We start from the raw sequence: 27,247 nt of genomic DNA, 5'->3' as shown, positions 1-27,247 counted from the left end.
AACATTTTGTGTTTCTGGAAATTACAACAATTAATTCTTCAAAGTGCCATGTTTGTTTTATTTTTAATTGTATTATTTTATACACACCCAGCGCCATCAGATGCAAAAACACATCAAGCGTGTATCTGAACTGCGGAGTTAGAACTGAAGGCGCTACTAGGGACCATGTAGTAATGCGTTAATAGCTAAAAAAGTTAGGTTTTAAGCGTATTTTAAGATACGTTTTGACTTTATACACTACAATCTACGCATTGCACTTTATATTTTTTATATATTTCTCGTTACTTGTATATGAACATATTTTATTTTCTGGAAAAGCTTGAAAACACTGCTTTTAATTTGTTTTATTTATTAATAATGTTATTTATATATACAGGGTGTCCGGTCATAAGTGTTAAATAAAATTTTGCATCAAACTACATGGTAATGGTGACATAATGACGCACATTTGAGGTTCCCAACCTCAACCGTTAGGGAATAACAAATAAATAAAGATTTTTCAAAAATTATCGTAGTTGTTATGAAAAAGGTTATATTACTCTGTTAAAAATACACTATTTGTTAATTTAAATGTCATTTTCAGAATCCTCACAAAATTTTAAATAAATATAACACATAATCGTTGGGCCACGGAAAAATATTCTATTTAAATTTCTTCGTTAAACAATTATTTTTATTATCGACGAAAATTTTAATAACATTCAGCAGTTTATTTCTCGGTTACCGAGATCCGCTAACTTAAACAAATATTACTAAAAACTTCCTTATTTAAAGGGCTTTACAATGATGTATAACTACAATTATCTACTGTCAAATCTATCGTGAATTTTAAGTACTATTGGGAAAAATCACGGTTAAACCAAAACAGATATTGTAAAAAAATAATGCATTTTGCTAACTATTTTATGAGCTGGCCACTGATGATGAGGGTTTGTGTAATTTATGATTGACCAGACTACCCTTTCATCAAACTAATGAGTTTTTCTTAGACTTTGTAAAATTTTTTATAAAAAAAAACACAATACATTAGTAAAAACACACAATACAAATCAAATCTATGACATACTTCGTCCGAAGCACAACTTAACGTGGAATCACAGTTTGGGTGTGAAGTGCCCTCCGTTTTCCCGCAAGCAGCCCTAGCTCGCTTGTGAATCGCGCCAACTGTGACCTCATACGTCAATTTTTCCCTTACTTTCCCAGCAGCCTCAAAGATTCTCTACCGTAACTCAACTTCAGAGTTTACAACAGTCGAGTAAACTAGACTTTACATGTAACCCAAAAAAAAAAAATCTAACGGGCTCAAGTCTGGAGATCGAGGAGGCCATGTCACACTTCCTCCACGTCCAATCCATGTCGGGTAGTTTTGGTATAGCCACAACCGAACTTCTGGGAGTTAATTGAAATCTTATCTGAAATATGAAAAATATACGAACCGTAACTTTATCACAAACACATTTTGCTACTATACGTTTCTTTTCTTACCTTAATAGTTATAAAAAAAGCGTTGCATGCGAGAAAAAAATACAAATTATTCGTTGCCTGAAGTTAAATGTATTATTCTTCACAATAGCTTTTCTTTGCCCTACCATGTTTTTTCCCAACAATGATTGAATTACATTAGGAAATTTGAAACTTGGTAAAACCTTTTATACACCATTGTAAAGCCCTTTAAATAAGGAAGTTTTTAGTAATATTTGTTAAACTCAGCGGATCTTGGTAACCGAGAAATAAATCGCTGAATGCTATTAAAATTTTCGTCGGTATTAAAAATAATTGTTTAACGAAGAAATTTAAGTAGAATATTTTTCCGTACCCCAACGATTATGTGTTATAGTTATTTAAAATTTTGTGAGGATTCTGAAAATGACATTTAAATTAACAATTAGTGCATTTTTAACAGAGTAATATAACCTTTTTCATAACAACTACGATAATTTTTGAAAAATCGTTATTTATTTGTTATTCCCTAACGGTTGAGGTTGGGAACCTCAAATGTGCGTCATTATGTCACCATTACCATGTAGTTTGATGCAAAATTTTATTTAACACTTATGACCGGACACCCTGTAGTTAATTAAATATTTCCTGTATCTTGGGGAAAATGAATATTTTGAATAAGAAGCCTTAATAAGAAAAACATTAAATATACGTATACTTAATACAACAAGGGTTTTCTCTGTACGGTAACATCCCTTTTTTAGTAGTCTTATATAACCAATTTTTACGATTGAGGTGTCATCTTAAAGCTCATGATACACAGCACCTGTGAATGGTAATTAAAAAGAAATTCCTTTTGGTCTTCGCCCCCCTTGTGATTAATTTATATATAGAGTATATTTTCAAAGATCCAGCTATGTTGACCAACTTTCTTTTTAAAGGTTTAAATGTTTGTTGTAATTTAACAGCTGATCCTTCAGTTAATGTTAACCACAGTCCGATTGTAAACAAGAGACTAAACATTCTATGAAAATGGATTTTAAATAGGTCACGTGTGGATAACTGTAATCTGATTCAGGTTGGAAAATCCCCCTTTTCTTAAACAATATTAGAAATACTTAAATAATCTTTGAAGGGTAAAAGAATGTTGCATGGGATTAATTTTACCTCGGACACATGTTTCCAACCCAATTGAAAAATGTGCAATTTTTGAAGGGTCCATTGGTATATAATAAGTCTATCATTATTAGTCTAATTTATTTTACCTAACCCGCCATGTTAAACTTCCCTATCCCAAGCGTGATGTATACAACTTCTTTACTTCTCGAGTGATGTAAAGTTGAAAAAAACTCACTCGGTGAGGTAATGAAACCCATTTAAATAACATTAAGTGATTAACTTAAAAAATATACCTCTATGGAGCCAACGACGTTCAACGCTAGAAATCAGCTGTGCGCTTGAATTTTATTGTTATGTTTTGAAGAATTTTCCTACCCTAGCTTTTGTTTGTAAATTAACGTTACTGTTATAAGATGAGTGAAATGGATAATGAAAAATAATGTTCATGACTTCCTGTATATTTTCGGGTCAGGTAAAATCTTGTACGTTACACGTTACGCAAGAGCGTGTTTACATCACTTCGGTAAATTATGCAACAACATTCACCTGCGTGATGTAAAAACGCTCTTACTACACTTGTACGGTAAATAGCTATTAGCTATTTTTAAAATTCATTACCTAAAGATAAAGCATCATGGTGTAGTAGGTGGAGCATTTACTTCATGTAATGCAAGTAGACTTTTCACCTTTTGTTACATCTGAAGCCTTATTTTATGTGTGTTTCGTGTTCCTAATGTTTGGAGTGTGCTGATGTTGATTAAATGTTTCTATTTTAGAGTAGATTTATTATTGTAGCTTTACTCATAGTAATAATACCATAGAAGTACAAGTAATATATAGTAGCTACATAGTTTTATCTGGTCATAATAGATATGAAAATGGTTAATGATCAATAAAGAAATGGTAAAGAAAAACCAGTGGATTATATTGCTCAAAATGTAATTATTCTGGTTTATTAAAAAAATTTATAACTACTAGTTAATATTACAAAATATTGAATTAATATTTTTTCCCTTTATTATTTACAATGTATTTAGTATTTTGTTGTAATTTGTAAAACTTAAAAACATGTTTAAAAACTAATTGAACAATTTCTGAAAGCCTAACTCAGCTAATATTGAATCTATTTACTTATTTAATACGCAAGCAGGTTTTTTGTGACAATTACTCCCCCAAACTGCTGAACCGATTGACATGTTTTCGGTGTCATTGGAAAGAGCGTAACATGAAGTTGTGCAGGAAACTTTAATAATTAGAGAGTGAGGCCCTGGGGCCCTTTAAAGTTTTGTATTTCTCTATAAGATTAACATGGGAAACAAACATTGTTATGAAACTCCAGCTGTTGTCAGAAATTAAAAGTGCGAAGAAGAACATATATTATGTTAATTGTAAAATTGTGACAGAGAGGTTAAGCAGAAACTCAGGTAGTTAATGGTTATTTGGTGCTATTAAAAAAAAGACTGAAATTTGTAAACGTACTGGCGACAAAGGGTGATATCATGCAGACTACATTATCATTGAAAAAGACCAACATCTACAACCTATTGCAGCTATAAGTGGGAAACATTTCTACGATACACTAAAAGCCAGATCAGCTTTTGAAAAATGATAGAATATTTACAAGAAATGTTTATTACATTGAACTGTTAAGTACATTGTGAGTATTATCATTAGTTATGTAATCTTTGTGTTGACTCTTTTAAACTCATTGGAATTTATGACTTATATTTGTTCTCAAATAAGTTATTTGTTTTTAAATAACTCCTTTACTTCTTTGTGATTGCTCGATTTTGAGCAACATGTACACTAGTTTAATTTAAATGATTGAATATCAAAATATGAACAATATTTTCACATTTTATATTTTAACATAATATATTTTGAAAATAATAATTTCTTTTATTTTCAGAGTGCCTCAGACAACAAAAACTGGATACAAGTAAGTAAGAGTTAATTAAAGCTAAATTTAGTTTATCAAGCATTGTACTATTTTTATGACCTGATTTCAAATGCTCTATGAAAGCATAACTATTATTTTATTACAAGATGGTTACTCAAACAGTAGTTATTAACAATTATTTTCCATATTACAGTATATCGCATATATGTGCTACCTATATTTAGTTTTCACACAGAAAATAAGTAGACCTGCTTCTCTGTATTTTAGAATAGTTCCCTCTCAAAAGCTTTTATTAAACTTCAAACAACTAAGAATACAAACAAATTATTCACGCTATAAAATAAAGAAATGGTTAGAGTAATACTTGAAATATTAACCATTTGTAGTGAAATAATTGTAGTCTGATAAATGAAGTGTGATAAACAATAATGCTAAACATAAATGTGATAAACAAAGTATGAAGTGGCAAATAATAAATTAATGAAGGTAGAATTAGACAAACTGGTGTAAGTGATAAACAAAGATTGATAATCATTATGACATGAGTATGTGTGAAGGTAGAATCAGATAAATCGAGGGTATAAACAATCATGTTAAACATAAATGTGATAAACAAAATAAAAAATGACAAATGATGAATTAGTAAAGGTATAATCAGACAAACTAGTGAAAGTGATAAAAAAAATTTATGAACATTATGATATGGGTATGGGTGAATGTAGGATGAAGGTATTATCCAAAATTAAGAGTTGTAATAAACAAAAATGTTAAACCAAGTCTTAGAAACAATAATACAAAATCGATAATGTGAGAAACAGAAGATAGTATGTGGGAGTAGAATGATACAAATCCGAGTAAGTGATCAAAAGGACTGAAGGTACCAAGAGTACAATTTCCACCTCAAAGAACAAAGTTTCTTCGCTCCCTCATCTCCAGTTTGATTGCCGAATTTCTCAGTAATCAACGCCTCTGATCAATATTGAGACAAGAAACACTTCACAACTCCTTAGGAAATCCTTTCTGAATACAGCAGTTCATCATTCAAACACTCTTTCTAATTAAAAACAAAATTGCAATTTAATTTAAAAGTGAGCATTTCAGTTTTAAAGAGAGTTTGATTTTTTATTTGCTTTGTTAGCTATGTTGTCAACTTAAATTAGTATTTAAAACTTATATTATTTGTGCACAGTTTGCTAAGGTATGGGGAGCCAATTTTGTCAAAAGACTACTTAATCGACAGATAGTTGGCAAACAGGAAACATTTTATGGGAGTTAATGATATAACATTGAAATGGGTATGGGTATACATATAACTCGCCTGACAATCAAAAGGTCGACGGTTCGATCCTGAGAAACGTCAGTAGCTTTTTGATAGTTCAAAACTGGACGCATTTGTTTCTCAATTGCAATTGTTCACAATTACAGTAAACCAAAACTTTAGAAACAATAATACAAAATCAATGATGATCGACTGTTTATGTTCGCAAAGTCTTATTTAAAGGGAGTTAATCTACAATTTTGCTTTAACATTATTGTTTATAACAACTCTTAATTTTGGATCCCACCTTCATCCTACCATAGATTAAACATACCCCCCAAGATCCTACATTCACCCATACCCATATCATAATGTTCATCAATTTTTGTCTTTCACTAGTTTGTCTGATTATACCTTTACTAATCCATCATTTGTTTCGAGTGTCCATGGGTTTCCCCATTTAAAAAACAACTTTTTTAGAATTTTAAGAAAAAAATTACATTTACCCCACAATATCGCCTGAACCGTTTACAAGTAGATAGGTATTGTATGGTATCATTTTGTTCGAAATTTAATAGAGATTATTTTTGTAATTCATTGTATTTTGAGAAAAATTCACCGTTTTGAGTAATTTGCGAAAAAGTAAAAAAATCCTTTTTTCACCCCCTCCCCCTCCCTAACCCGACACTCAAATCATTGTAACTTTTTTGTATATATTGAGGGAAGTGTATTTGACAATTTGGCGCTGGTTTGAAATTTTTTTAAGCTAATTGCACTGTGTGAGGCAAAACCCAATTCTCTTTTTATAGAAGCAGTTAATTATTAACACTCTCATACTATTGCAAGTCCAAGGAATAATCAGGTAAATATTTCAAATTTCAAATATAAAAAAAAATTCAATTTTGCATGTGACATTTTATAGTTTTCTGCCTAGGTTATCACTGGAAATTGATCTTAAAAATTGAAATCTTCAATCTACTGTATGTTTGTAAATTTTTATGAGATAAATTTTAATACAAGGAAGAGTATTTATCAAACACATGGAATGTCAAACCAAGTTCAGAAAGATAAGGTTCATATCTTCATCAAACATTTATACCTTATCAATTTTCATTCTGTTTGTGTTTTTGTTATTTATATTGCTACAAATATTAAGCTGGGAAATTTTTACTTTCATTCTGAAGACTTAATGTACTAATCTTTAGGATATCTATTATTTCAAAACTACAGTACTTAAAAATGAAATGTTATGACTTTAACAACTTTTTTTAAATAATGAAATAGGATAATAAAACTTAAACTGTTCGTTTATTGAGTAATTTTATTCCTAATTTAAATGTACTGCATATTAATATTATTATAATGTACTGTTGTTTCCATAATAACAGAGGTTTCCTTTTAATAAATCCTATCGATAAAAAATTTAAATAATTTAAATTGCATTAGAATTATCCTTATTGCTGTTAACTGAGGTCTTGCAGATAAGATGCTTGCACCAATCTATCAATTTTTCTATACCTTTCATGGCATCTACAGGAGTCATCTTAATTCATCGATCTTCTCATTACTAACTCTATAGTCTATATTTACAAAAATATTTACACACACACGGTCACTAGTATCGCGGTTGGGTCCATACTATAGGCCACTTTTGTGAAATATTTGTAAATATTTTTGTAAATATAGACTATAGTGTGATTAGAAGATGAATTAAGAAGACCCCTGAAGATGTCACACAAGGTGGCGAAATGCAGGTCGACACAAACATCTTATCCACAAGAACCCAGGCAACAGCAACAAAGATAAATATGATATAATAAAAAAAAATATTAAGTTTATTTAGTTATAAATACATACTAGACCATTTCTGAACACAAACCCTTTTTTTAATATCCATACAGTAATAAAGGCTTGAAAAAATCACAACACAGGTCACAAATTCCTTGACACAGTTGTTTGAAAATTATTTAAAATTACATAACTTGAAGATCGGTTCCATAACACAGTAACGTACGTTATTCTACCTTGGAACCGATGTTAACAATGCAAACAAGTATTCCGATAATTTACTATTTAATTATGTTTGCCCCGGTTTGCAAGGCACTTTGATTAGATAAGAGCAGTGTAAGAAAGGCACCTACGTCCCAGCAACATGGCTTCGGTAAGTTTTGGACCTTAGAAAAGTTTGATTCCATTGGACACTTGGTCTGATAACGGTATTAAGTTGTCTTCCCTAAACTTAAAAAGCCGCCATAGGAAGTGATGGTTTATCAATAAACCCATTCATCCTCTTTGATATACAGAATAAGTAATTGTGAAAATTTTTGATATTTTAGAATTATCTCTCCTAAAATTTTGAAGTAGGTTGTTGGGAAAATGGTTTTTGGTTTTAGTCGGGATTACTTAATTGACAGTACGTTTTCGATAAGTCTGCTTTAAAGAGCTATGTATTGTCACATATGGTGCGTCTGCCATATGCTTAAAAATTGAAATATTTAATGGAAAGTGGTTTCAGCTCATAATATATTTTTTCATACCATTATTCATCTGACCACGTTTTTCCACCAGAGAAATGTATTGTATGTGTAATTATGTATTTACTCATGTAAAAGAACCCAGCAAAAATTGAAAAAACATTAATTGGAAAATGTAGCTAAAAGTTGGTGGTATTGTGAAATCACTTCCAAACTAAAAGATGTAATTAATATCCTATTAATAGATTTATTGTTTTCCTTGTAAAAAAGAATCACATTAGCTTAATAGACTTTCCATTTCTTCGCAAAATTATTAATTATAATGTTCAGATGAAAACCATGTAATATCATGAAAAAAACTCAGTTCAAATAAAAAATAGCTATGGAGCCACACTTCTCAGTTAATTTGTATAAATCTTTAGTTAGGTGCGCAAATAAAAAACTAAGCACCGTTAATTAAAAAATAATGTTTAAGTGGATTTCCTATTGTCACCAACCTGATGACATGTTTTCATTATTTTAAGAGACCTCTCATATTTGCTGTTAAATTATCTACAGTAAATTGATTCAATGAATTTGTTTGAATGCTGCTGTGTAAGCACTGATGGTTTTATTTAAGTGGACTTATAAGATTTAGTTTTATAGCATTAAGTAGGCTACCGTAACAATTTTATCAAAATTATCTTGAACTGCCATATTATTCAAACATGGTGGGAATGGGAATAACATTACATTTAAAGGTTTGTTGCGGACATTTTCCATCACGATGGTAAAAAAAAAACACAACGTTTTGGGATCTGCTATACAGTGCATATTTTTTTACTGCTACCCTCTGTAGTGTATTCCAACTTAGGTTGGGCGTTTGTGTATTGTTAGTTGTAATGTGTTAATTAAGTTTTTTTCACCTGAGGACGGGATCAGATTCCAGATCCCGAAACGTTGTATAGGTATTGTTTTTTTACCATCAAGATGGAAAATGTCCGCAATAAACCTTTGAACAACATTAACTCACCATAACCAACAATGAACTTCAAACAAAGAATTACATTTAAATGGGGATAGGTGAACGTCAACGTTATTTATTTACTAATTTGAATTTTTCCACTTTGAACTGGTACAAATATGCCAAAAAGAGTTGTTTAGCAAATTCTCCTATAGGGAAGTAGCTATTATCATTATCACAATAAGTAGGTGGCACAATAAGACCTAGACTTGGGATCTATTTAATTTTTCATTTTGATGTCCACAGAGGCCAGGCCAAAAACACTATATTCGTTCAAATTTTTTTATTTGTACATATATGTCTGTGAACGCGATAGCTTGAGTAATTTTGCTAATTTGAAAGTATGAATTTAGGTTAAAAAATTATCCAATTAGAAACAAATAGTTGAATGTTCATTTCCTAGCTCTAATGATGGCTGAAAAAACAATGACTTACGTAGTGTTATAGTTTTCATTTCAAGTATTTTATGTATCCAAGAACAAAATTAAAAGCATCACATTATTTAGTGTTAAACGCAAACCGTGTCATTAAAAAACTAAAATATTTGTAACCTAGTAGCCTGTGTAAACGTAATAAAATTTGTCAAAACAAATTGTTAAAACCGTTCCTGTTTTACCGTCTTGTCGTTAAAAAGCCAGATCCAGCTCTCCAGAGCCCCAGTTAATGTTGTAACTGCTGTGAAGATGAGCTAATCCACCTATACTCCATTCCACATTCAGTGCAGTACAAAGTATCTTGCCATGAGTTTCAAAGGCAGTTTCAGCGACACTAGCCTTCCTAAAAAAAATCATGATCACTAGGTTTATTTTACTAATTTTAATGTTTTCTTGTGATTTTATACTACTAATTTTGCCCATACCAAAATCTAAATCCAAACTGTTGAGTCAAAACCCCAAATAACTTAATAAACAGTATAAAGGCTCAGAGATAAATTCAATTTACTTGTTATTGCCCAAGGATAGTAAGGGTAGTGGACCCAACTCACATTACTGTTTTGGTGTTTCCAGTAGTTTCCAAAGCAAGACTTTTTTTCTTTAATCTGAACGATGGATGTGTAATTGAGTTAGGTTTGTAAAGAGCAGTCCTACACTATTTGGTTTATTGTAAATTTTAACTTCACAGGTCACTTGAAAAGAAAAGAGGGGATGGCGCACTACGCTGGGTGCCAATATATTACGGGTGACAACAAAACTTGAATGAGGGATAAAACTGTTAAAACTAAAAAAAAAACATTTTTAGGCATATCAATTGCAAACACTTTCTTCGCTCTGTCTCCTAGCCTGAAATCTATACCCACACACTACTTCCTGTAGCGACTAGATTCCAAAAAAACCTTTACCACACCTCTCCCACACTGACTAATCCAGAATGTCCCCCCTGAAACTTCCATATAGTCACAGAGAAGTGAAGTACAGAGGAAACACTCAATGGTACACTTAAGTGTTGTCTAGGACTAGTGCTGGTGTCTAGGGCAAGTCCAACACCACCTCCCACACCCTCATTGTGGAGGAAAACCCTTGTGCAACAAGAATTTCTGCACAGTGCTCAATGTTCGGACTCTTCCTTGCTTGTCACAAGTATATTTCTGGCACAAATACTAGAGCTGGAAAGCCCACGGTTGACCCATAAGCAAGTTTTCTCTGTACCTTACTCCTCTGTGATATAGTTCAAAATCCGAGTTAGCAACAAAAACTGTGTTTGCAGGACGTACTAGGATGGTTGCGGATGCCGAAGTGCTCCAAGTGGTGCTTCTTCGTCAGCATCGCGTTCGCTGTTGTTGGCATCACTGCTTTCATCATCTACACGGATCTGCAGAAGAAGGATACAGGTCCTGCAGAGCCCCCGCCACCTCCTCAACCGCAGAAAGCTCCATTCCTCAAGGATTACTTCTTGTACCACACCATCTCTCCGTCGCTCTTCAATGGAACTTTCATTACAGGTAAATGATTGGAAATCAGAAAAGAAGTATGAGTTTACTTAACTTTCTTATTGCAATAGGTAGCGGGAAAAGAGTCTATAAGCTACAAATATATACACAAATTCTATTAGAAAAATGTTGATACTTAAGTTAGACATTCATTGCCAAACAGTCATCAGCAATTGCTAGTGAAACCGCAAGACTATTTATGAAGGGGATGTCAGGGAATTTGTTTCTTTGAAGTGGGTTGTGCATATGTACTGGGAGTTCATATATTCATAAGTACAAATTCAAATTGGTACTACATAACTAAGAGCCAGTAAATTGGTGAATAAAGCATGAAACTTCTCTCAAAAAGGTCTAGGTTTTTGGCTATTTGATAATACTGTGACAAAGTAATTTAGAGAAAACTTCAGCTCCCCCTATTTAGAAAAAAATCAGACAAAATAACATATTCATGGTTCTCATATTCTTGTTTGAGTTATTTTGGAGTGTTGGAAAAAGTTTTTACGAATTTGGTTTTCTTAATTGTTGTACTGTATACTGTATACTGTACTTAGTTTGTATACAATTATACCTAAAACACACAACTGTCCTTCAATATGTTTAATATGTTAATATTTTAGTATTTTTAATATGCCTATGACTTACACATATCTTTAATCTTTTATCTTTTATCTTTAAATGATTACAACAATAGACCAGTGTTCCTATTTTAATCACCTAGATATTCCCAGTTAAACTAAACTGTAATTTATTTCTATTTCAGGTAAAGACTTCTACTACTACGATTCACTGCGAAACTTGAAAGTCTTTGACTTGGAAACGAAACGAAGCGATGTCATCCTTCCTTTTACTAGTTGGGTAAATATATTTATAAACGTTTACTACAAATTTATTCCTGAGCTTAGGCTGTATTTTTTTTTTAATTGCTCTATCACCCAATTTGTGTTATGGGTATCAAATATTGACCACGAAGATGTGACGAATGTGAAAATGTTACGTTAACTTTAGTTTTTAAAATTCAAACATACATATTGAAAAATAAATTATATTTTTAGAAATTGAATTATTAAAATACTCATCTTGTTTAACCCTAACTAAGTGACTTTGAGCAAAATAATTTATTAAAAAAATATTTATTTTTTATTTCACTCTCAGTCTCTATTTTGACATACTTCCATTGTTTTATAATTAATTTATAACTAGTCTTGCCCAATCTATGCTTTGAGAAGTAATTATCTATACTATTATAAAGAAGAGGTGGTGTCTGTGTGTGTGTTTGTATGAGCTAATCTCAAAAACTACTGGTCGGATCGGGCTGAAATTTGGCATGATGATAGCTCACATTCCCGATTAACATATAGGCATATTTTTATCCCAAAAAATCCTTCGGGGCTCCGCCCCAGTGGCTCTGGAGTTTCCCATGTTAACCTTATGAGAAATGGAATTAATGAATCTTAACAGCTGTTTCAATTAAACAAGTTGGTTCTGTTCTATGATGTTCAATAGCATTAAAAGTTACAAGGATTACCAACAGGGTGCAGCACTAGCACTATTATTTCTTTTACATTTATGACAACAGCAAAAGGTGAGTGAGCGTAGCGAACGAACTTCAACCTGGAGGCGAGTGAGCGTAGCGAACGAGCTAACCTGAAGGCAAGTGAGCGTAGCGAACGAGCTAACCTGAAGGAAAGTGAGCGCAGCGAACGAGCTCCAACCTAAAGGTGAGTGAGCGTAGCGAACGAACTTCAAAAAGAACCGAAATTTCTTAAACCATGTCCTCACTCATAACTGCTATAAGCATTTGATACTTATATGCCAACCCCGTACGAAGGACGGGTACTCTGCTAGTTTATCTTATTTTAGTGTATTCCATACAATTATTTTGATTTTTTTTTTAATCTAATCTAAATATTTTTCAGATATTGTTGAATGGTACTTTTGATTTCTGGTTTTCCGAAGATCTCCAGTATATGATGTACGCATCTTACAATAACCCTGTAAGTAGTACATCAAACATAATTATACATTTACATGATTCAAACTATTTAAACTGTCTTACTGTACAAAATTATATTAATTACTATACAAAACTAGCATTTTTATACTAAATTAACTTTTGCACAGAATTTAGATAAAAAAAATATATATTAGTTTTTCCTTTATTTTTAATGTTTCTAACAATAAATAAAAGGACATTATTGTACATATAGTTTGAACTCGTTTGAAATCAGTTTTGTAATACTTTTGATTGAGTTAATGTTAGCTTTCATGAGAGGGGGGAACTGGTAATGTGAAAAAATAAAAATAAATGTTCTTAAACTAACAATCAGACTTTATAGCTTTTACAAAAATAATTGAAAACTGTATTTTTATTTCAGATTTATAGGCACTCCTATTATGCCATCTACCAAATATATAGTTTCAAAACGAGGTAAGTACCTACTGAACTTACTTTAACATTTACAGATTTTTAAAAGGATTTGACTTATTTATTTTTACTTTTTTCTGTTGAGGCAATATTTTTGTGTAGTGTGCATCCTGTATTCCATACGTAATATAAAATACATCATGTATAGTCTTGTATGAGGGTGATACTTTGTTAATACAGATCCAGTCATTTACTTGGTACACTCACACTGCATTTAATCATAGATAAAACATACTCCCTTGTGTTGCTTAGTCTATGATTTAATATTGAATCATCCTAAAAGATAATTGTGGATGTATAGTTTCTTCACTTCTTCTGTAAATTAGGTAAAAACAAACATTGGCTCAAAAATATGCTTTATCCTCCTCTGATTGTGAACTAATCAATTAATTGTTTAATATGTGTTTATTATTGACACAAAACTACAACCATAAACGTTCAAAGGTATTTTCTCAAGAAGTACTCATCATTTAAAAAACCTTATTGAATTTTTCCTAAAATTATTTCTACATCTTTTCTTATATTCATAGCAGATGCAAGGAATAAAATCGAATTAGATGTAACATGTAAACAAAAGTTCATAATGTTTTTCTGTTTCCAGAAAAAGCACATATGTAACCACTAAGTCATTGCAACTCGCTGTCATGGCTCCGAAGACCAACTCGATCGCCTATGTGGACAAGAACAACATTTACTACAGAGAAAAACCTGAAGATGAAACCAACGATATTCGCATTACCTCTGACGGAATACAAGGGAAAATATACAATGGAGTTCCTGACTGGGTGTATGAAGGTAATTTTACTAAATTTTGAAATTGCATGTCATTTTCTAGCAGTTTTTGAATATAAGTATAAAATACTTCAAGGCTCCGTTTCGTCTGGAAGAAATATCCCATAATATCGGTAGGATATCCTCACAATATTTTTATTTCCTCTTCTGACATCCCTAGGACTGAAATGGGTTATAATATCGTCTGCAGGAAAGAGTAATAGACCACTAATGAACATTCTTTAGAGAAAAAAGAGAAAATATTCTCTATTGCAAATTTCTGTATACAAATTACACATTCCCTGTGAGTGTGATTGAATCGGTTATTTGAGAAAATGTGTAAATAAATATTTGGCCAAATTGCATAAAATATGTGTTTAAGGTAACTTATTCTCAAGGTATCATTTAATGTCACTATGGCTTGTGTTGTTTAACTTGTTTCTCAAATTACCGATTAAAATATCCCCTAGGTATGAATAAAACTAACAGAAGTAACTAAGAAAAACTGTTTACTATTGACAGCAAAAGTTTTACTTGAATGAGTTTAACTTTTTTTACCTTTTTGCTAAATTTGGCAATGTCTTTCCAGAGGAGATTGTGTCGTCCAACTCGGCACTGTGGTTCTCCAAAGAAGGCAGCTACTTGGCGTACTTCAAGTTTAACGATTCCAACGTCTTAATTCAAGCCATCCCTGTCTACGGACCTCCCAATCTAAGGCAATGGCAATACACACGATATGACCAGATACACTACCCCAAGGTAAAATTTGGGTTTGATTTTGGATTAGTTTAAAGAGCGAGCTGTCGTCTTTAGGTAATTAATTATATATTCAGTTTTGATAGGGCTTAAATATAAAGACAACCACTTTGACAGACGAATAAATGCTACTTTTAACCAATAGTACCAATGAATAAGCTCGCTCATTACTTATCTGCACAGCAGCATAAAGAACTATAAAAGTCTATTAAAAACCAAACACAATTCCTTTAGGTTCCTCATGGAAAAATTGTACATGTTGACATGTTTTTCTCCAAGGATTTAAATAAATGTCCTCTATTTCCGTTATAATTTTCAAAATTTTGATTTACCTATACGAGTATATTATTGTCAGTAATCAAAGGCTCCTACTTCAGCTAAGCTTCACCTATATAATTTGTTAGTATAGTCTTGACTTACTTCCATCTTTTGCAGGTCGGAACACCAAACCCATCTATTTCCGTTCATGTTGTAAGTCTCAAAGACGTCAACAACTCTTCAGAACCAACCATTTACAACTATCCTGCTCCCGTGGCAATGCTTGACGGCAGGTTTGTGCAGTTTCAAGTTTAATTTATGCGACCATAAAACAAGGCTACAAAAACAATGATTTTCTAATTCAACCTGCTGAGAAGGTAAAATATTGGACTAAATAATTAACTCTAAAAAGCTCAATCAAATTCCTCTTGCAATCCCTTTTTAAAAAGCTGAATCAACATTTAATTGACATTGATCACAGCGAATGTTGTGGATTTATGCTTTCAGTGTTACCAATAATGCATTCTTGTCCTCTCTGATTCTTCTCTGAACCTGCTTACATTTTTAAATGCTTGGTAACTTTTACACTTAACGATAGGAAAATGCAAGACTAAGTAAGCCAATCTCTTTTGAAAAGTCATTTTCTAAACCAGACAGCATTGTAAGTCGTTATGACGTGAACTTATCTCATATTGTACCTTTGAATTTTTTTGCATTTCAACCTTTCATCATTGTGTACAGATTCTATTCTTAACACTTTCCTAAGCCTTTTTTCCCTCAATTTCTTAATAATCTGTTAAATTGCTCTCTTTGTGTTCTAGAGAACCCATTGCCAGTCTACTCGCGTGGGCCAATGATACTCAATTCATCATCATATGGCTCAACAGATACCAAAACATGTTGGTTATGGAGCTGTGTAGCGTCGGAGATGATAATCCTTGCCGAGTGGTCAGTATATTCATAATTACTTGATGAGAACTTTATTGTTTAAACAAAAGTAAAGAACAGAGTTTTTTTATGAAAGAAGACATTTACGTTTTTATATATAGCCGATATCACAATACAACAATACTCTGACTTCCACACAGTTACAAAAACGTCTGTAATGGCTTACTAATCTTGTTTTGTTTTAGTGTCTCACCAATCATGATGACTCACTTAAAGAAGGATATTGCAAATTACTGAAAAAAATAGTATTTGGTACAAGTATTTAATTTGAACAAAACCAAAACATCTTTTTGTATCAAACAACAACACGCATCTAACAGATTTTGTTTACATTCTCTTTAAAATAAATTAGCATATGTCTCATATTATTAACAAGCATGCTAATTAAAAAAGTAACATAACAGCTGGTAATTTAAAGCCAGTAAACAAAGAAGTTAACAAAAGATAGTGTTTCAGGCCCAAATCCTGTAAGCTTTATGAAAATAATTTTCAAGTGATGGAAAATAGCCGAAGTAAACATTATTTGTTCACAAGGTGTTCGAGTACGCCGAGACAAGCGGTTGGCTTCAGCTGGAAAACCCCAAGTTCGACCGTGCTGGCAACCGCATGATCTTCACTTGGTGGCATAAACAAATCAACGGTGACTCCTACCCTCATGTTACCATGTTGGACCTGACGCAACTGGATCCAGAGCCAAAAGCCATTACCAGCGGGCTCATGTCAGTCTCCGAGATAGCAGGGTGGAACTTTGACACTGACGAGATGTGAGTTGCATATCCAAACCAATGTAAAAATATACACTTACGAAAATCAACAATATCTTAAAAAAATAACTTATCAAACTATTGGGAAATTAATTTACAATAATATAATTGTTTGAAACGATTTTAGGTAAGATCTTTTGATACTTCCTAAAGTGCTAAATACGGCTTGCTTAGATTATGGAATTCACCTTTGAATACAGCACAAGTGAAAATTCATGGGAGAATAAAATAGCCAGGTTCAGTATCCTACCAAGCTGGTTAGAGTGCTTCCTTGTAATCTAAAATCCTGCTGCTTTAATCTTAAAAAATATAAAGTGATTTTTAACGATTTCAAAATGGCTTAGGTGGCTGATAATTAGGATTTTTGTGGGAAGGATCCTATAACTAAAGAGTTATCCTTGTCTTTATTCATAGTTTGCATAATTCATGTCCTAAGGTCATCATGATGTTTTCTTAAACTACAAACCGGCCCTGGTGTTAAGGAATTCCTACTAACATTTTAGAAGTAGTGTTTCTTAAATAAAAATAAAACTGCCGTATTTTCTTTTTCCTAGGATGAGATGTAAAAATTACAAGCTTGAGTCCTCATTAACAATATATTTAACCTTCTTTTAACAAAATACAGTACTGTATACAAATACAAAGTACATAGCACAACACACAGAGATTGCATTGTCTTATAAGGCTTAAATCGTATAAGACATCAAAGGTTGATCCTTATGAACAACAAAAGCATATTTGAAATAACTTTTCCAGATTCTTCGTCGCCTCCACACCAGACACTCCAGAGCAGCTTCGCACATACAAAGTGTCCGCGCGATCACCGCACGAGATCACTTGTATCTCTTGCCAACATCAACATGTGGTCGACGGCAGCAACTGTACGTACGCTGGCGCATTGTTCAGCACCAACGCTCACTTCTACGCCCTCAGCTGCGCTGGACCCAACGTGCCTGAAGTTACCATCTTTGATGCGGTAAGCCAATAATTTTTTTTTTTTTAAGGTTGGAAGCCTTTTTAAAATTGCATTTGACCCATCCACATGGGTCACAGAGGCCTATATGTGGAACATATCTGGCAAATCAACGTGTGAGCTTCAGTACAATGGTCAAGTGTAATGATAAAAAGTTATAGTAGGTACCAGGATCCGAACCCATGGCATCGGAGCCTTGGGCTCGAAGTCTGCAGCACTACCGACTCTCCATATTGAGTGATGTAATGACTTCAACAACCAATGACATTATTGTTGACATACCCCTTAGTTTTGTGTATTTCAAAAGTGATGTAAATTGAAATGCAATAAAAATTGTAACTAAATTGATCGATGGAGGCTAATAAATATTATCTTTTAAAAGCTCCATCTAAGATATCTTAAATCAACAGTCCCCTAGAGCATAAGCCCTAGGGCCATAATCAGAACAAGTCTTGTACTGTAATCTGTGGTCTGTTACACATTATCTTAGTACAAAATGTTAGCTAGTTTGGTCACTTGATATTTGTGTGGTTAAAAGAGAGAGACTATCGTTTGATGCTTTTACGATAGTGAAGAAATTATAAAAGCCTAGAGGTCCAGTGGCGGCTCTAGGACCTGGTCAAGGGGGGGACTCCGGGGGGTTTGGGGGGTGTGGAACACCCCCCAAGAGAAGAGGGGGGTCCGGGGGTCCTCCCCCGGAGAAAATTTGACATTTTTAAAGCCGTTTGGTGACTTTCTAAAGCAATTTTTAACGCCTAAAACTGTGTCCAATAATAGCCCAAAAACTCCCATTTTACCTGTTGTTTGTCATGCGAGCAAGTATAGCCTACATAAGTAGGCCTAGAGTAGAGTAAAGAATATTTTTTAAATAGTTTTTACCAATTTATTTAATAGATCAGATTTATTATCCTAACAGAACTAGGCCTATATTAAATATGAATAGATATTGCAAAGCATAACAATTAATCCTCTATTGTGGTTTCTATTTCATAATTTAACTTGCAATTTTTAAACCTAGTTTTAATTTTTACTGGTCAATTTCGGAATTTTGGTGGAGGATTTTGACCCTCTAAACTCTAAAATCAATTGGCATGTATAAACAAGAGAAATTGGCTCCCTCTTGTTTTGAAGGTTTTTTGCCGCTGCGCGTGCGCAAGTCTGCAGTTGCGTCATTAGTAGTGGTGTGTTTACGTTGTTCTCAGAATGGCGCGCATTTTACCCCGCACTACACGTATATCTGTAGCTCTGGCGCTACCCGCCCGTCCATACAACCTTCAACCTTCTCCCCCCATACCCTCCAAAACGTAACTACCCTGCGGGCTGTGAACAATCTTAATAATTGGTGACTCATATTATTAAAACTAACACTAACTACTAACATTCTAAATACATAGGCCTACCTTAATTTAATTGTTTGAAACAGAAGTTCATCCGTCGGTCCTTCTGCTCCGAGAAATGTTGGATGACAAGCTCGTTGAAATTGTGTGTTTTTAAAAGTCCCTTCTCAATTGAGCACATTGCTAGTGCATTCAGCCGGTCTTCTCTCATGGTGTTTCTTGTAAATGTTTTTATGCGTTTAAGCGTTGAAAAACATCTCTCACTTTCAGCATTGGACATGGGAATTGTGCAAATAATTTTTAGAAGCTTAACAGACTCAGCAAGGACGCCAGTTAAATTATTTTCATAAATGAAGTTTAATAACATCAGCGATCCTTTGGCACTTTTAAAGTCATCCCTGCTATAAATTACAGATAGCTCTTGTCTTAGCTCCAATTTATTAAGACCAAATATATTTACAGCAGCTTCCAGCTCTTTTTCGGGAAATGTATCTTTATATTTGGAAAATAATGTAGGCTCAAAAAGCACACCGACTGACAGATGGTCTAGGAAGCTAAAACGGTCGTTAATTCCGGTAGTTATGACATCGCACACTTCCTTAGCAACAATGTCTTTTCTATCACTAAAGCGAGCGCGCTTTGTTTTGGGTTCGAGTTCGGTTTGTGATGACTCATCATGTAGTGATTCATTGTCTCGACTACATCCAGCTGCACTTGCAGTGTGTGTATCAGGATTGGGAGAATTCCTTATCTCTGAGATAGCCTTTTTAAAATCGTCTACGTATTTCCGTGCTTTTATGCAATCAATACTGCGATGCTGGATTTCATTGTAGAGAATATCTACATGAGGCATAATTTTGTTAAAAAATCTAAGCCAGTAAATAAAGTCCTCACTTTGGAGGATGTGTTGTAGGCCAATAGCTTGGTTTATGGTTTTGTAGTCATTACTGTTGTCGTCAACAATTTTCCCAAGACATTCATCAATTTCGTGGTTGTAATTTTGTATTGTAGAAACGATCCTTGATTTGTAGTTCCATCTAGTTGCTGGATTTTTCGGCATGCGTTTTTTAACGATGTCGTCAAGAACTTTGGTTCGTTTTGTTGACTGAGAAAAAAAAGCTGAAAATCCTTCAATATTGCTGAAAAATATCTTAATCTGTTTGTTTTGAGTAGAACACCTCTCTACAATTAAATTTAATTGATGTGCATAACAATGAACGTAGTGGGCGTTTTTATAAACTTTTTTCACCCTAGCCTGTACGCCAGTATGTTGCCCACTCATCGTAGCCGTGCCGTCATAGCTCTGGGCTATTACTTTGTCGGGGGTTTTATCCAGTCCTAGCTTCTGCAATTCACAAAATATAGCCTCACTAATTCCCTCAGCATTCAAACTCTTGGGGTTGACATAAGTGATAAATCTCTCTTTAATTTGACCACTCAATTCGTACCTAACAATAAAAACCAATTGAGATAGTGTAGCTACGTCTGTGGTTTCATCTGCTTGAATTGCTACATAACTGCTTTGGCGAATTTCCTCGGAAATCAGTCGATGGCAAACTGAATAAATCGAGTCAAGCAAATCGTTTTGAATTGTTTTAGAAAGGCCAACAAATACTCGATTGTTTGTCTTTTCAATGTGCTGTTTCAGTGTAACATCTATGTCAGCCATTAGATTAATCAAACCTCGAAAAATTCCAGGATTGTCTGATGAATCACGTTCATTGTGACCCCTTAGAGCTAATTCAAATATACCACAAAATTTAACTGCATCGATAAGTTTGTTTAAAATATATCTGTTATTAGCAACTTCTTCATTGTGTTTTTGAATATTTAACCTGTAGGCATTGTCCAGCTGGCTTGCTATATTAACTTTACCTAAAACTGCATATTCGATACTAGCATTTATGTGTTTCTCACTAATTTTATGTTTTTTTACTTTTTCCGCCAAGTGTTTTAAATCTGTCACACCATTAACAGTCCAAACAGAGTCACTAGCATTCATAACCAAACAGTAATAACAGAAGAAAGCATTCTTTTCGTTACAGCCACACAACCACTCAGCATTGTTGTACATAGATTTGTTAAAATTTCTAGAAAATCCTTTTCTACTCTTGCAAGATTTTTGAGATTGCGTTATAACTAAATCAGGTTTTGGCGGGCCTAGCAGCTTTAACTCAACTCTCTGTTCAAAACTTACCACCTCGCAACTGGCATACTTCGTTGAAATGTTTTTCACCGAATTCATTGTTCATTAATTCGCACTACACACTACTACACTACACTTAAAACGAAAAGAAACAGAGGTACAGGTACAACTGTATATTAATTAATTAATTAACTACTATAGTATACCGGCGGCACGGCACGATAACATAACCTCACAAAACTAAAATTTGACTGATCTCTACATAAATTGCGTTTGACAGATCGAGATCGCTCGCTGCACCCAGCGCTTGTTGTGGCAATAGTTTGAACTACTGTTTGGACGGAGTCCCAAACGCCCTATATCTGTTGCATTAGAGCCTGATGCAGCGCTGTGATTGGTCGAATATTTCCATGCAGTTTATATGGGAGTTTGGACTCATACCTACTGCGTCCCGGCGTACTACCTGTTGCAATAACATGTGGCGTCCTCTACTACCCGTCCCAAGAACATTGACCCTACTGACGTTTATGTACATTGAATGTAGGATTGTAAATTATTTTTAAGTATGTTATTATTTTTTTTTTACTATTTTGTTGAAAAAGGGAGGACTCCGTCCCAGAGTCCTTATGGACCAGCCGCCACTGTAGAGGTCTTTGAACCACTGGATTTGCAAGATTTGAACTAAAAAATTCCAGAAAATCTGGCAACCTTAAGACAATTTATACTGAACTCAAGACTGTTCATATTTTGTGAGTTTATAATATCCATACCCATAATTTGTGCAAGGGTTCAAAAATAGATAATTTTGTTGTTTTCAGTCTGGTAATGAACTGATGGTCTGGGAGGACAATGTCAAGACCAGGAATTTTGTTGAAGCCATCAGAATGCCAGTGCGAAAGGTATCAACTAAAAAGTCTTTGGTTTTATAGGAAAAAAATTTAATTTATTGTAGTTTTATAAGTTAAAGTGGTATTACGGAACTCTAACTATGTAATTTTATATTACCAAGGACCTTAAAAATAATTTTGTCTTTTTTATGAACATACAAATACAATAATAATGAGCAAAATTACGGAATTAAAAAACATTATACGAGCAAGACAGTACTGATTTAGTTTATAGGTGTTGAGTTTTGGTAAGACTCCATGTCATTTTATCCATGTGGATTAATCAAAAGCCAATATTGTCAAGCTTACATATAATATCCTACAATTTTTGTGCAGATGTTTATGTTCAAGAGTCAAAAAGTTCAGTAATTCATTCTTATAAGTAAGACATCTCGACATCTGAAATAAGAAGTAAAACTCAACACAATTAGCTGTTTGTGTAATTTTGTCCTTATAATATCCTCCCCAAGATGAACTACTCGCAATAACGCTTAGCCTATTGGATTACAAATATACACATTAATAAGAAAGTATAAACATATTATATAACATATTATGTGTTTCTGAGGTGATGACAGTTGAAGTTGAGGACGGTTTCTCTGCCAGAGTCCAACTTCTTCTGCCTCCTGAGCTCGCGGACTTTGACGAGACAAAGAACTATGGCAAGAAATACCCCATGCTGGTCAATGTGTGAGTATGTGAAAGGTTGTGGTTGGTTGATGATTGAGAGATGCTTTTGGAGGTTGACTGGGAGAGATAAATTTTGTGATGTAGAAAACATCAGTTTAAAAAAAGTAAAGAGGGAAGAGCAGTAAGCTGGCCAGTGATCAATATTTTTTTTAAATCTTGATCGTACCTATAGTGAGGGTTTTTCAGGATTATTTTCTAGATTAAAATGTTCAAGTTACGTTTGGTGACTGTTTTCAGGTTTCAAGTAATCAAAACAACCAATAAATCTGAAGGAATAGATGGTTCGGTCTAAGAATTGTTCAAATAAAAGTGATCGGAAACTGTGGATTTCTAACAAACTTGGAGCAAACTGAACAAAAATCATCAATGACTGCAATCATAAAAGATAACATTATGCTTTAACTCGATGACGATTATTCCTAACATCTCAAGTTAATTGTAAGGTTAATTTCTTACAATTCCACCAGTACTAATACTAATAAAACTTTCCTCATCAGGTATGGAGGGCCGGACTCATCCATGGTCAAGGATATGTTCAACACAGACTTCAACACGTACATGGTCGCCAACAAGTCCATCATTGGCGTGTCCATCGACGGAAGAGGCAGCAACCTGATGGGTCTGCGCGCCAGATACGCGATCTACAAGAAACTGGGCGTCGTAGAAGTGGACGATCAACTTTCTGTCATCAGGTGATACTACAACTTTCAATTATAGTCTGTTCAAAGGATTTAGGTGGTTTGAGGGTTGACATCACCATTACGAAGAATGAGCCTCCGCGGCCTCCTATGGGGGCTGACCTCGTTGTTGTGATGAAAACATGATAAGTTAAAAGTAGGCCTATACTTATTAGAAATGTTATTAATATTGCCACTTGTCCCGTTTCAGTAAGAGGTGGGGGTTGGGTTAAAATAATGGGTTTGCTATTGAGTAGCGAAATATTGTGCAGAATGTCATGTCTCCAGGGATGCATGATTAACAATTATCTTCTTGACTCTAGGTATCTGCAAGATAAGTACTCCAACGTTATTGACCGTAACCGCACAGCATCGTGGGGCTGGAGTTACGGAGGCTACGCAACCGGAATGATGCTCACAGGGGACCACGAACACAGAATCAAGTGTGGAGTGTCCATTGCTCCTGTGACGGACTGGGTGTACTACGGTAGGTGTCTAGGTGGAAAAACAGCTAAGTGTTGAAAACATGGTTGATTTCTGGCAGAAACTGGAAAGAAAATGAATGGTGAAATTGTGTACTGTGTGTGTATACTATTAATACATAGTATTAAAATTTTATTTTTTATTTTCTGACAACATGAGGGAAGAGGATTGGGCTAAATATTTAAATAATAGTTACTGGAGACGATCCCTCAGCTAATTTGTACTGTATGTTGTATGACAATCTAATATTCTTTTTCAACTACGCAGTCAGCAATTCTCTATGGTTTGAAAGGGAAAAAATTACAAACTCTAACATTAAAAAACAACTTATTAGGCAAAAGTAAACTATTATAAATCAATTGAAGCTAAACTTCATGTAAAAGTTTAGCATTTTTGTCTTAGAAGCTTCTACAGTTTTAAATGACCAATTTTGCCAGTTAAATGGCAATATTTTTCAGCAAATATTTTATCATGTCTTATGGTTTTGATAAAAAATGAAAGCTTCACTTTAACATTTTACTCTATTTTCAAAATAAATTTACACTCTTGACCTAACAACACTCTACAAACGCCTCATTTACGAAATTACGATACTTAGCAAATGTTTTACTTTTGCCCTCAGACTCGATATACACTGAGCGGTTCATGCAGACCTATGAGGAGAATTTGCAAGGCTACATGCGAGCGTCTCTGCTAAACAGATCGTCCAAACTCAAGGAGAAGGAGTTCTTCTTGATCCACGGAACAAAGGATGATAACGTCCACTACCAGAACTCCATGCAGTTGGCAAAACTGTTGGCCCGAAGTGATATTCCCTTCCGTCAAATGGTTAGTAATACATTCCTGAAGTTTTGCTATCTGAGTCTTATTTTGACCTTCAAACACACTTTAAACAGCATGTATGATCGGACGCCTGTGCTATTAAGTTAATAATTAGTCTTTTGTGTCACAAAATGGTTGTTTTTAGGTTCTATCCCAGAATTGTTTTCCACATTACTTAAAGGGGGGATCGCAGCAATATCACTTTAGATAAAATTCACTGATGATTTTGGTGGGGGGGATTTGATCCTAAAACCTCGGGGAATGATGCCCTGTGCTCTACCATACTTCACTCCCCTGTAACACCGCTACTTAAACTTAATTCAATTGTACTAAATTTAAAAAATGTAGACTCATTTAATGTTTAAATTTTCCTCGACTAGTTATGACGTATTTTTTCAGGTTCTTAAAATCATTAAGCCATAAAATATTGATTAAAAAAATTTGGTTTAATCAAATTATTACCAGTAGTTTTTTTTATGCACTTACTTATTACAAGATGATGTTTCAGACTTATCCTGATGAAGACCACGCTTTGAAATTTGTGCAACCGCATTTCTACCACGCAATTGAAGATTTCCTAGATGAATGCTTCTTCGAAGATTCATGATACTCTGTGATCCTACTATCTGTGTTGTTGTGTTCAGTGTAAATGTTGAATGTTGTTTTTATTACAGAAGTTTATTTATATTATTTAAGTCAACTAGAATCAGACCCTTCGATAGTTCTTTTTTAGCATTTTAATTAGTCACAATTGAATTGTAATGTGTTTTAAGCCTGAAAGTTATTTACAATTTTAACTATGTTTTAAATTCCAATTACATTAGTATTTTTCAATGTGTAACGTCTTTTTAATGTTTACGTTTGTTCCTTTTCAATATATTCGATGTATTTTTGGATCGTATTTTGCAAAAGTTATAGTTTTAACATTCCCTGACGAAAAAGAAGAAATCATATCTCGTATGTTCAATGTCAAAATTAATCCCAAAAAATATTTCTATCAATCTAAGTAATAATAATAATACATACAAAATTATTACTTTTTTTGTCCTGTCGGAAATAATAGCTCAAAGTAAGCTAGAAGCTCTTGCATCAAAGAACTTGTAATATTTTCTTTTGTATATACTTATTCGCCTTGTAGTACTTAAAACGTGTACAGGATATCACAGATCAAAGATCTAAAAATACTTACCTTAGATTGTGAATTTGAAGATACCTCACAGTCGTTTGAAGATGTAAATGTTTTATGTATGTAACAAAATGTCTCAGATAGGTTAAGTTGAGCATTCTGAAGTATTGTACAAGTATTTCAGTAATAAATATTGTTTGATCACATTGATCACTTTAACAATGTATTCTTTTCACCCAGAAACCTTACTCTTTACTTTGATCTTAAATTGGGCTGTACCAGCCACCTCTTATAACGTTTGACGTTCGAACTGGCAGCCGTACTCATGATTAACTCACCCGCCCGGCACACACGCTAGGCTATAAACTTCAATGAGAGTATTGCTGCTCTGTATCAATGAATGAAAGTATATAAGTGACATATTAGTGGATTTTAGGGTATGGTAAAATAGACAATTAAAATCATACCACGATATGTCTGACACTAAAAATACAACCATATATTTTTTTTATTGCATTTATCGTATTTTAAGTACGATTAATGTGGAAATGTATGGACTTTACTTACTTACTTGATGATACTTGTGTGCTACGTCCTTGACCGACAATCTTGGATAGACTGTGTTAATATATACACGGTATACATAAAAAAATATAAACACTACTATTTACATACATGCAAAACTTTACCAGGCTGTGGCGGTAAATAAGACGAGTTACACATTTTTAGGGAAGGGCTTCTAAGTAACTCATTCATCCACTCAGTCATTAGGGGCTCTTCACTCAGTTCCTCCAGCAAGTATAGTGGCCTATTTACCAAGCTGTTTCTTATTGCCGCTTTGAAAGAGGTGATGTTCATATCCTGCACCTTATCCGGCAAGGTGTTAAAAAGCCTTATGGCATTGCAGGGATAGCTCTTGAGGGTGCGGGTGAGACAACATCGCTGCATGTCAAGGTTGACTTTAATACACGGTAATGGTTGACTTTATTTGATTACTCCTGTAATCTCCTTCTAGAGCATATAGGGTCTTGCCATTCCCCTTCCTCATTTTTGTATTTATTTC

General features: G+C 33.7%; 1 protein-coding gene across 3 annotated transcripts in view; it reads left to right on the top strand.

Moving 5' to 3' along the window:
- The window catches only part of LOC129005871 (venom dipeptidyl peptidase 4-like), a 60,723-nt gene extending 34,329 nt beyond the window's left edge, over window positions 1-26,394 (top strand). For all 3 annotated transcript variants that reach the window (XM_054434899.1, XM_054434900.1, XM_054434901.1), the window contains exons 2-18: window positions 4,469-4,498; window positions 10,899-11,133; window positions 11,882-11,976; window positions 13,038-13,115; window positions 13,497-13,549; window positions 14,148-14,341; window positions 14,907-15,076; window positions 15,509-15,624; window positions 16,153-16,279; window positions 16,814-17,043; window positions 17,800-18,019; window positions 22,318-22,398; window positions 22,955-23,076; window positions 23,574-23,768; window positions 24,077-24,240; window positions 24,859-25,064; window positions 25,567-26,394. In XM_054434899.1, coding sequence (XP_054290874.1) covers window positions 4,469-4,498; window positions 10,899-11,133; window positions 11,882-11,976; window positions 13,038-13,115; window positions 13,497-13,549; window positions 14,148-14,341; window positions 14,907-15,076; window positions 15,509-15,624; window positions 16,153-16,279; window positions 16,814-17,043; window positions 17,800-18,019; window positions 22,318-22,398; window positions 22,955-23,076; window positions 23,574-23,768; window positions 24,077-24,240; window positions 24,859-25,064; window positions 25,567-25,665 — 2,415 coding nt within the window. In that variant the 3' untranslated portion in view covers window positions 25,666-26,394. The remainder of the gene's footprint in view (window positions 1-4,468; window positions 4,499-10,898; window positions 11,134-11,881; window positions 11,977-13,037; window positions 13,116-13,496; window positions 13,550-14,147; window positions 14,342-14,906; window positions 15,077-15,508; window positions 15,625-16,152; window positions 16,280-16,813; window positions 17,044-17,799; window positions 18,020-22,317; window positions 22,399-22,954; window positions 23,077-23,573; window positions 23,769-24,076; window positions 24,241-24,858; window positions 25,065-25,566) is intronic.
- Window positions 26,395-27,247: the final 853 nt, after the last annotated feature.

This window comes from Macrosteles quadrilineatus, unplaced genomic scaffold (genome assembly GCF_028750875.1).
Source record: "Macrosteles quadrilineatus isolate MER2022 unplaced genomic scaffold, UCM_ALF_1.0 Scaffold_39__1_contigs__length_1060358, whole genome shotgun sequence".
Classification (NCBI taxonomy): Eukaryota; Metazoa; Arthropoda; class Insecta; order Hemiptera; family Cicadellidae; genus Macrosteles; species Macrosteles quadrilineatus.
Note: the sequence above shows the minus strand (reverse complement) of the source record. Positions and strands in the feature narration are given on the sequence as shown.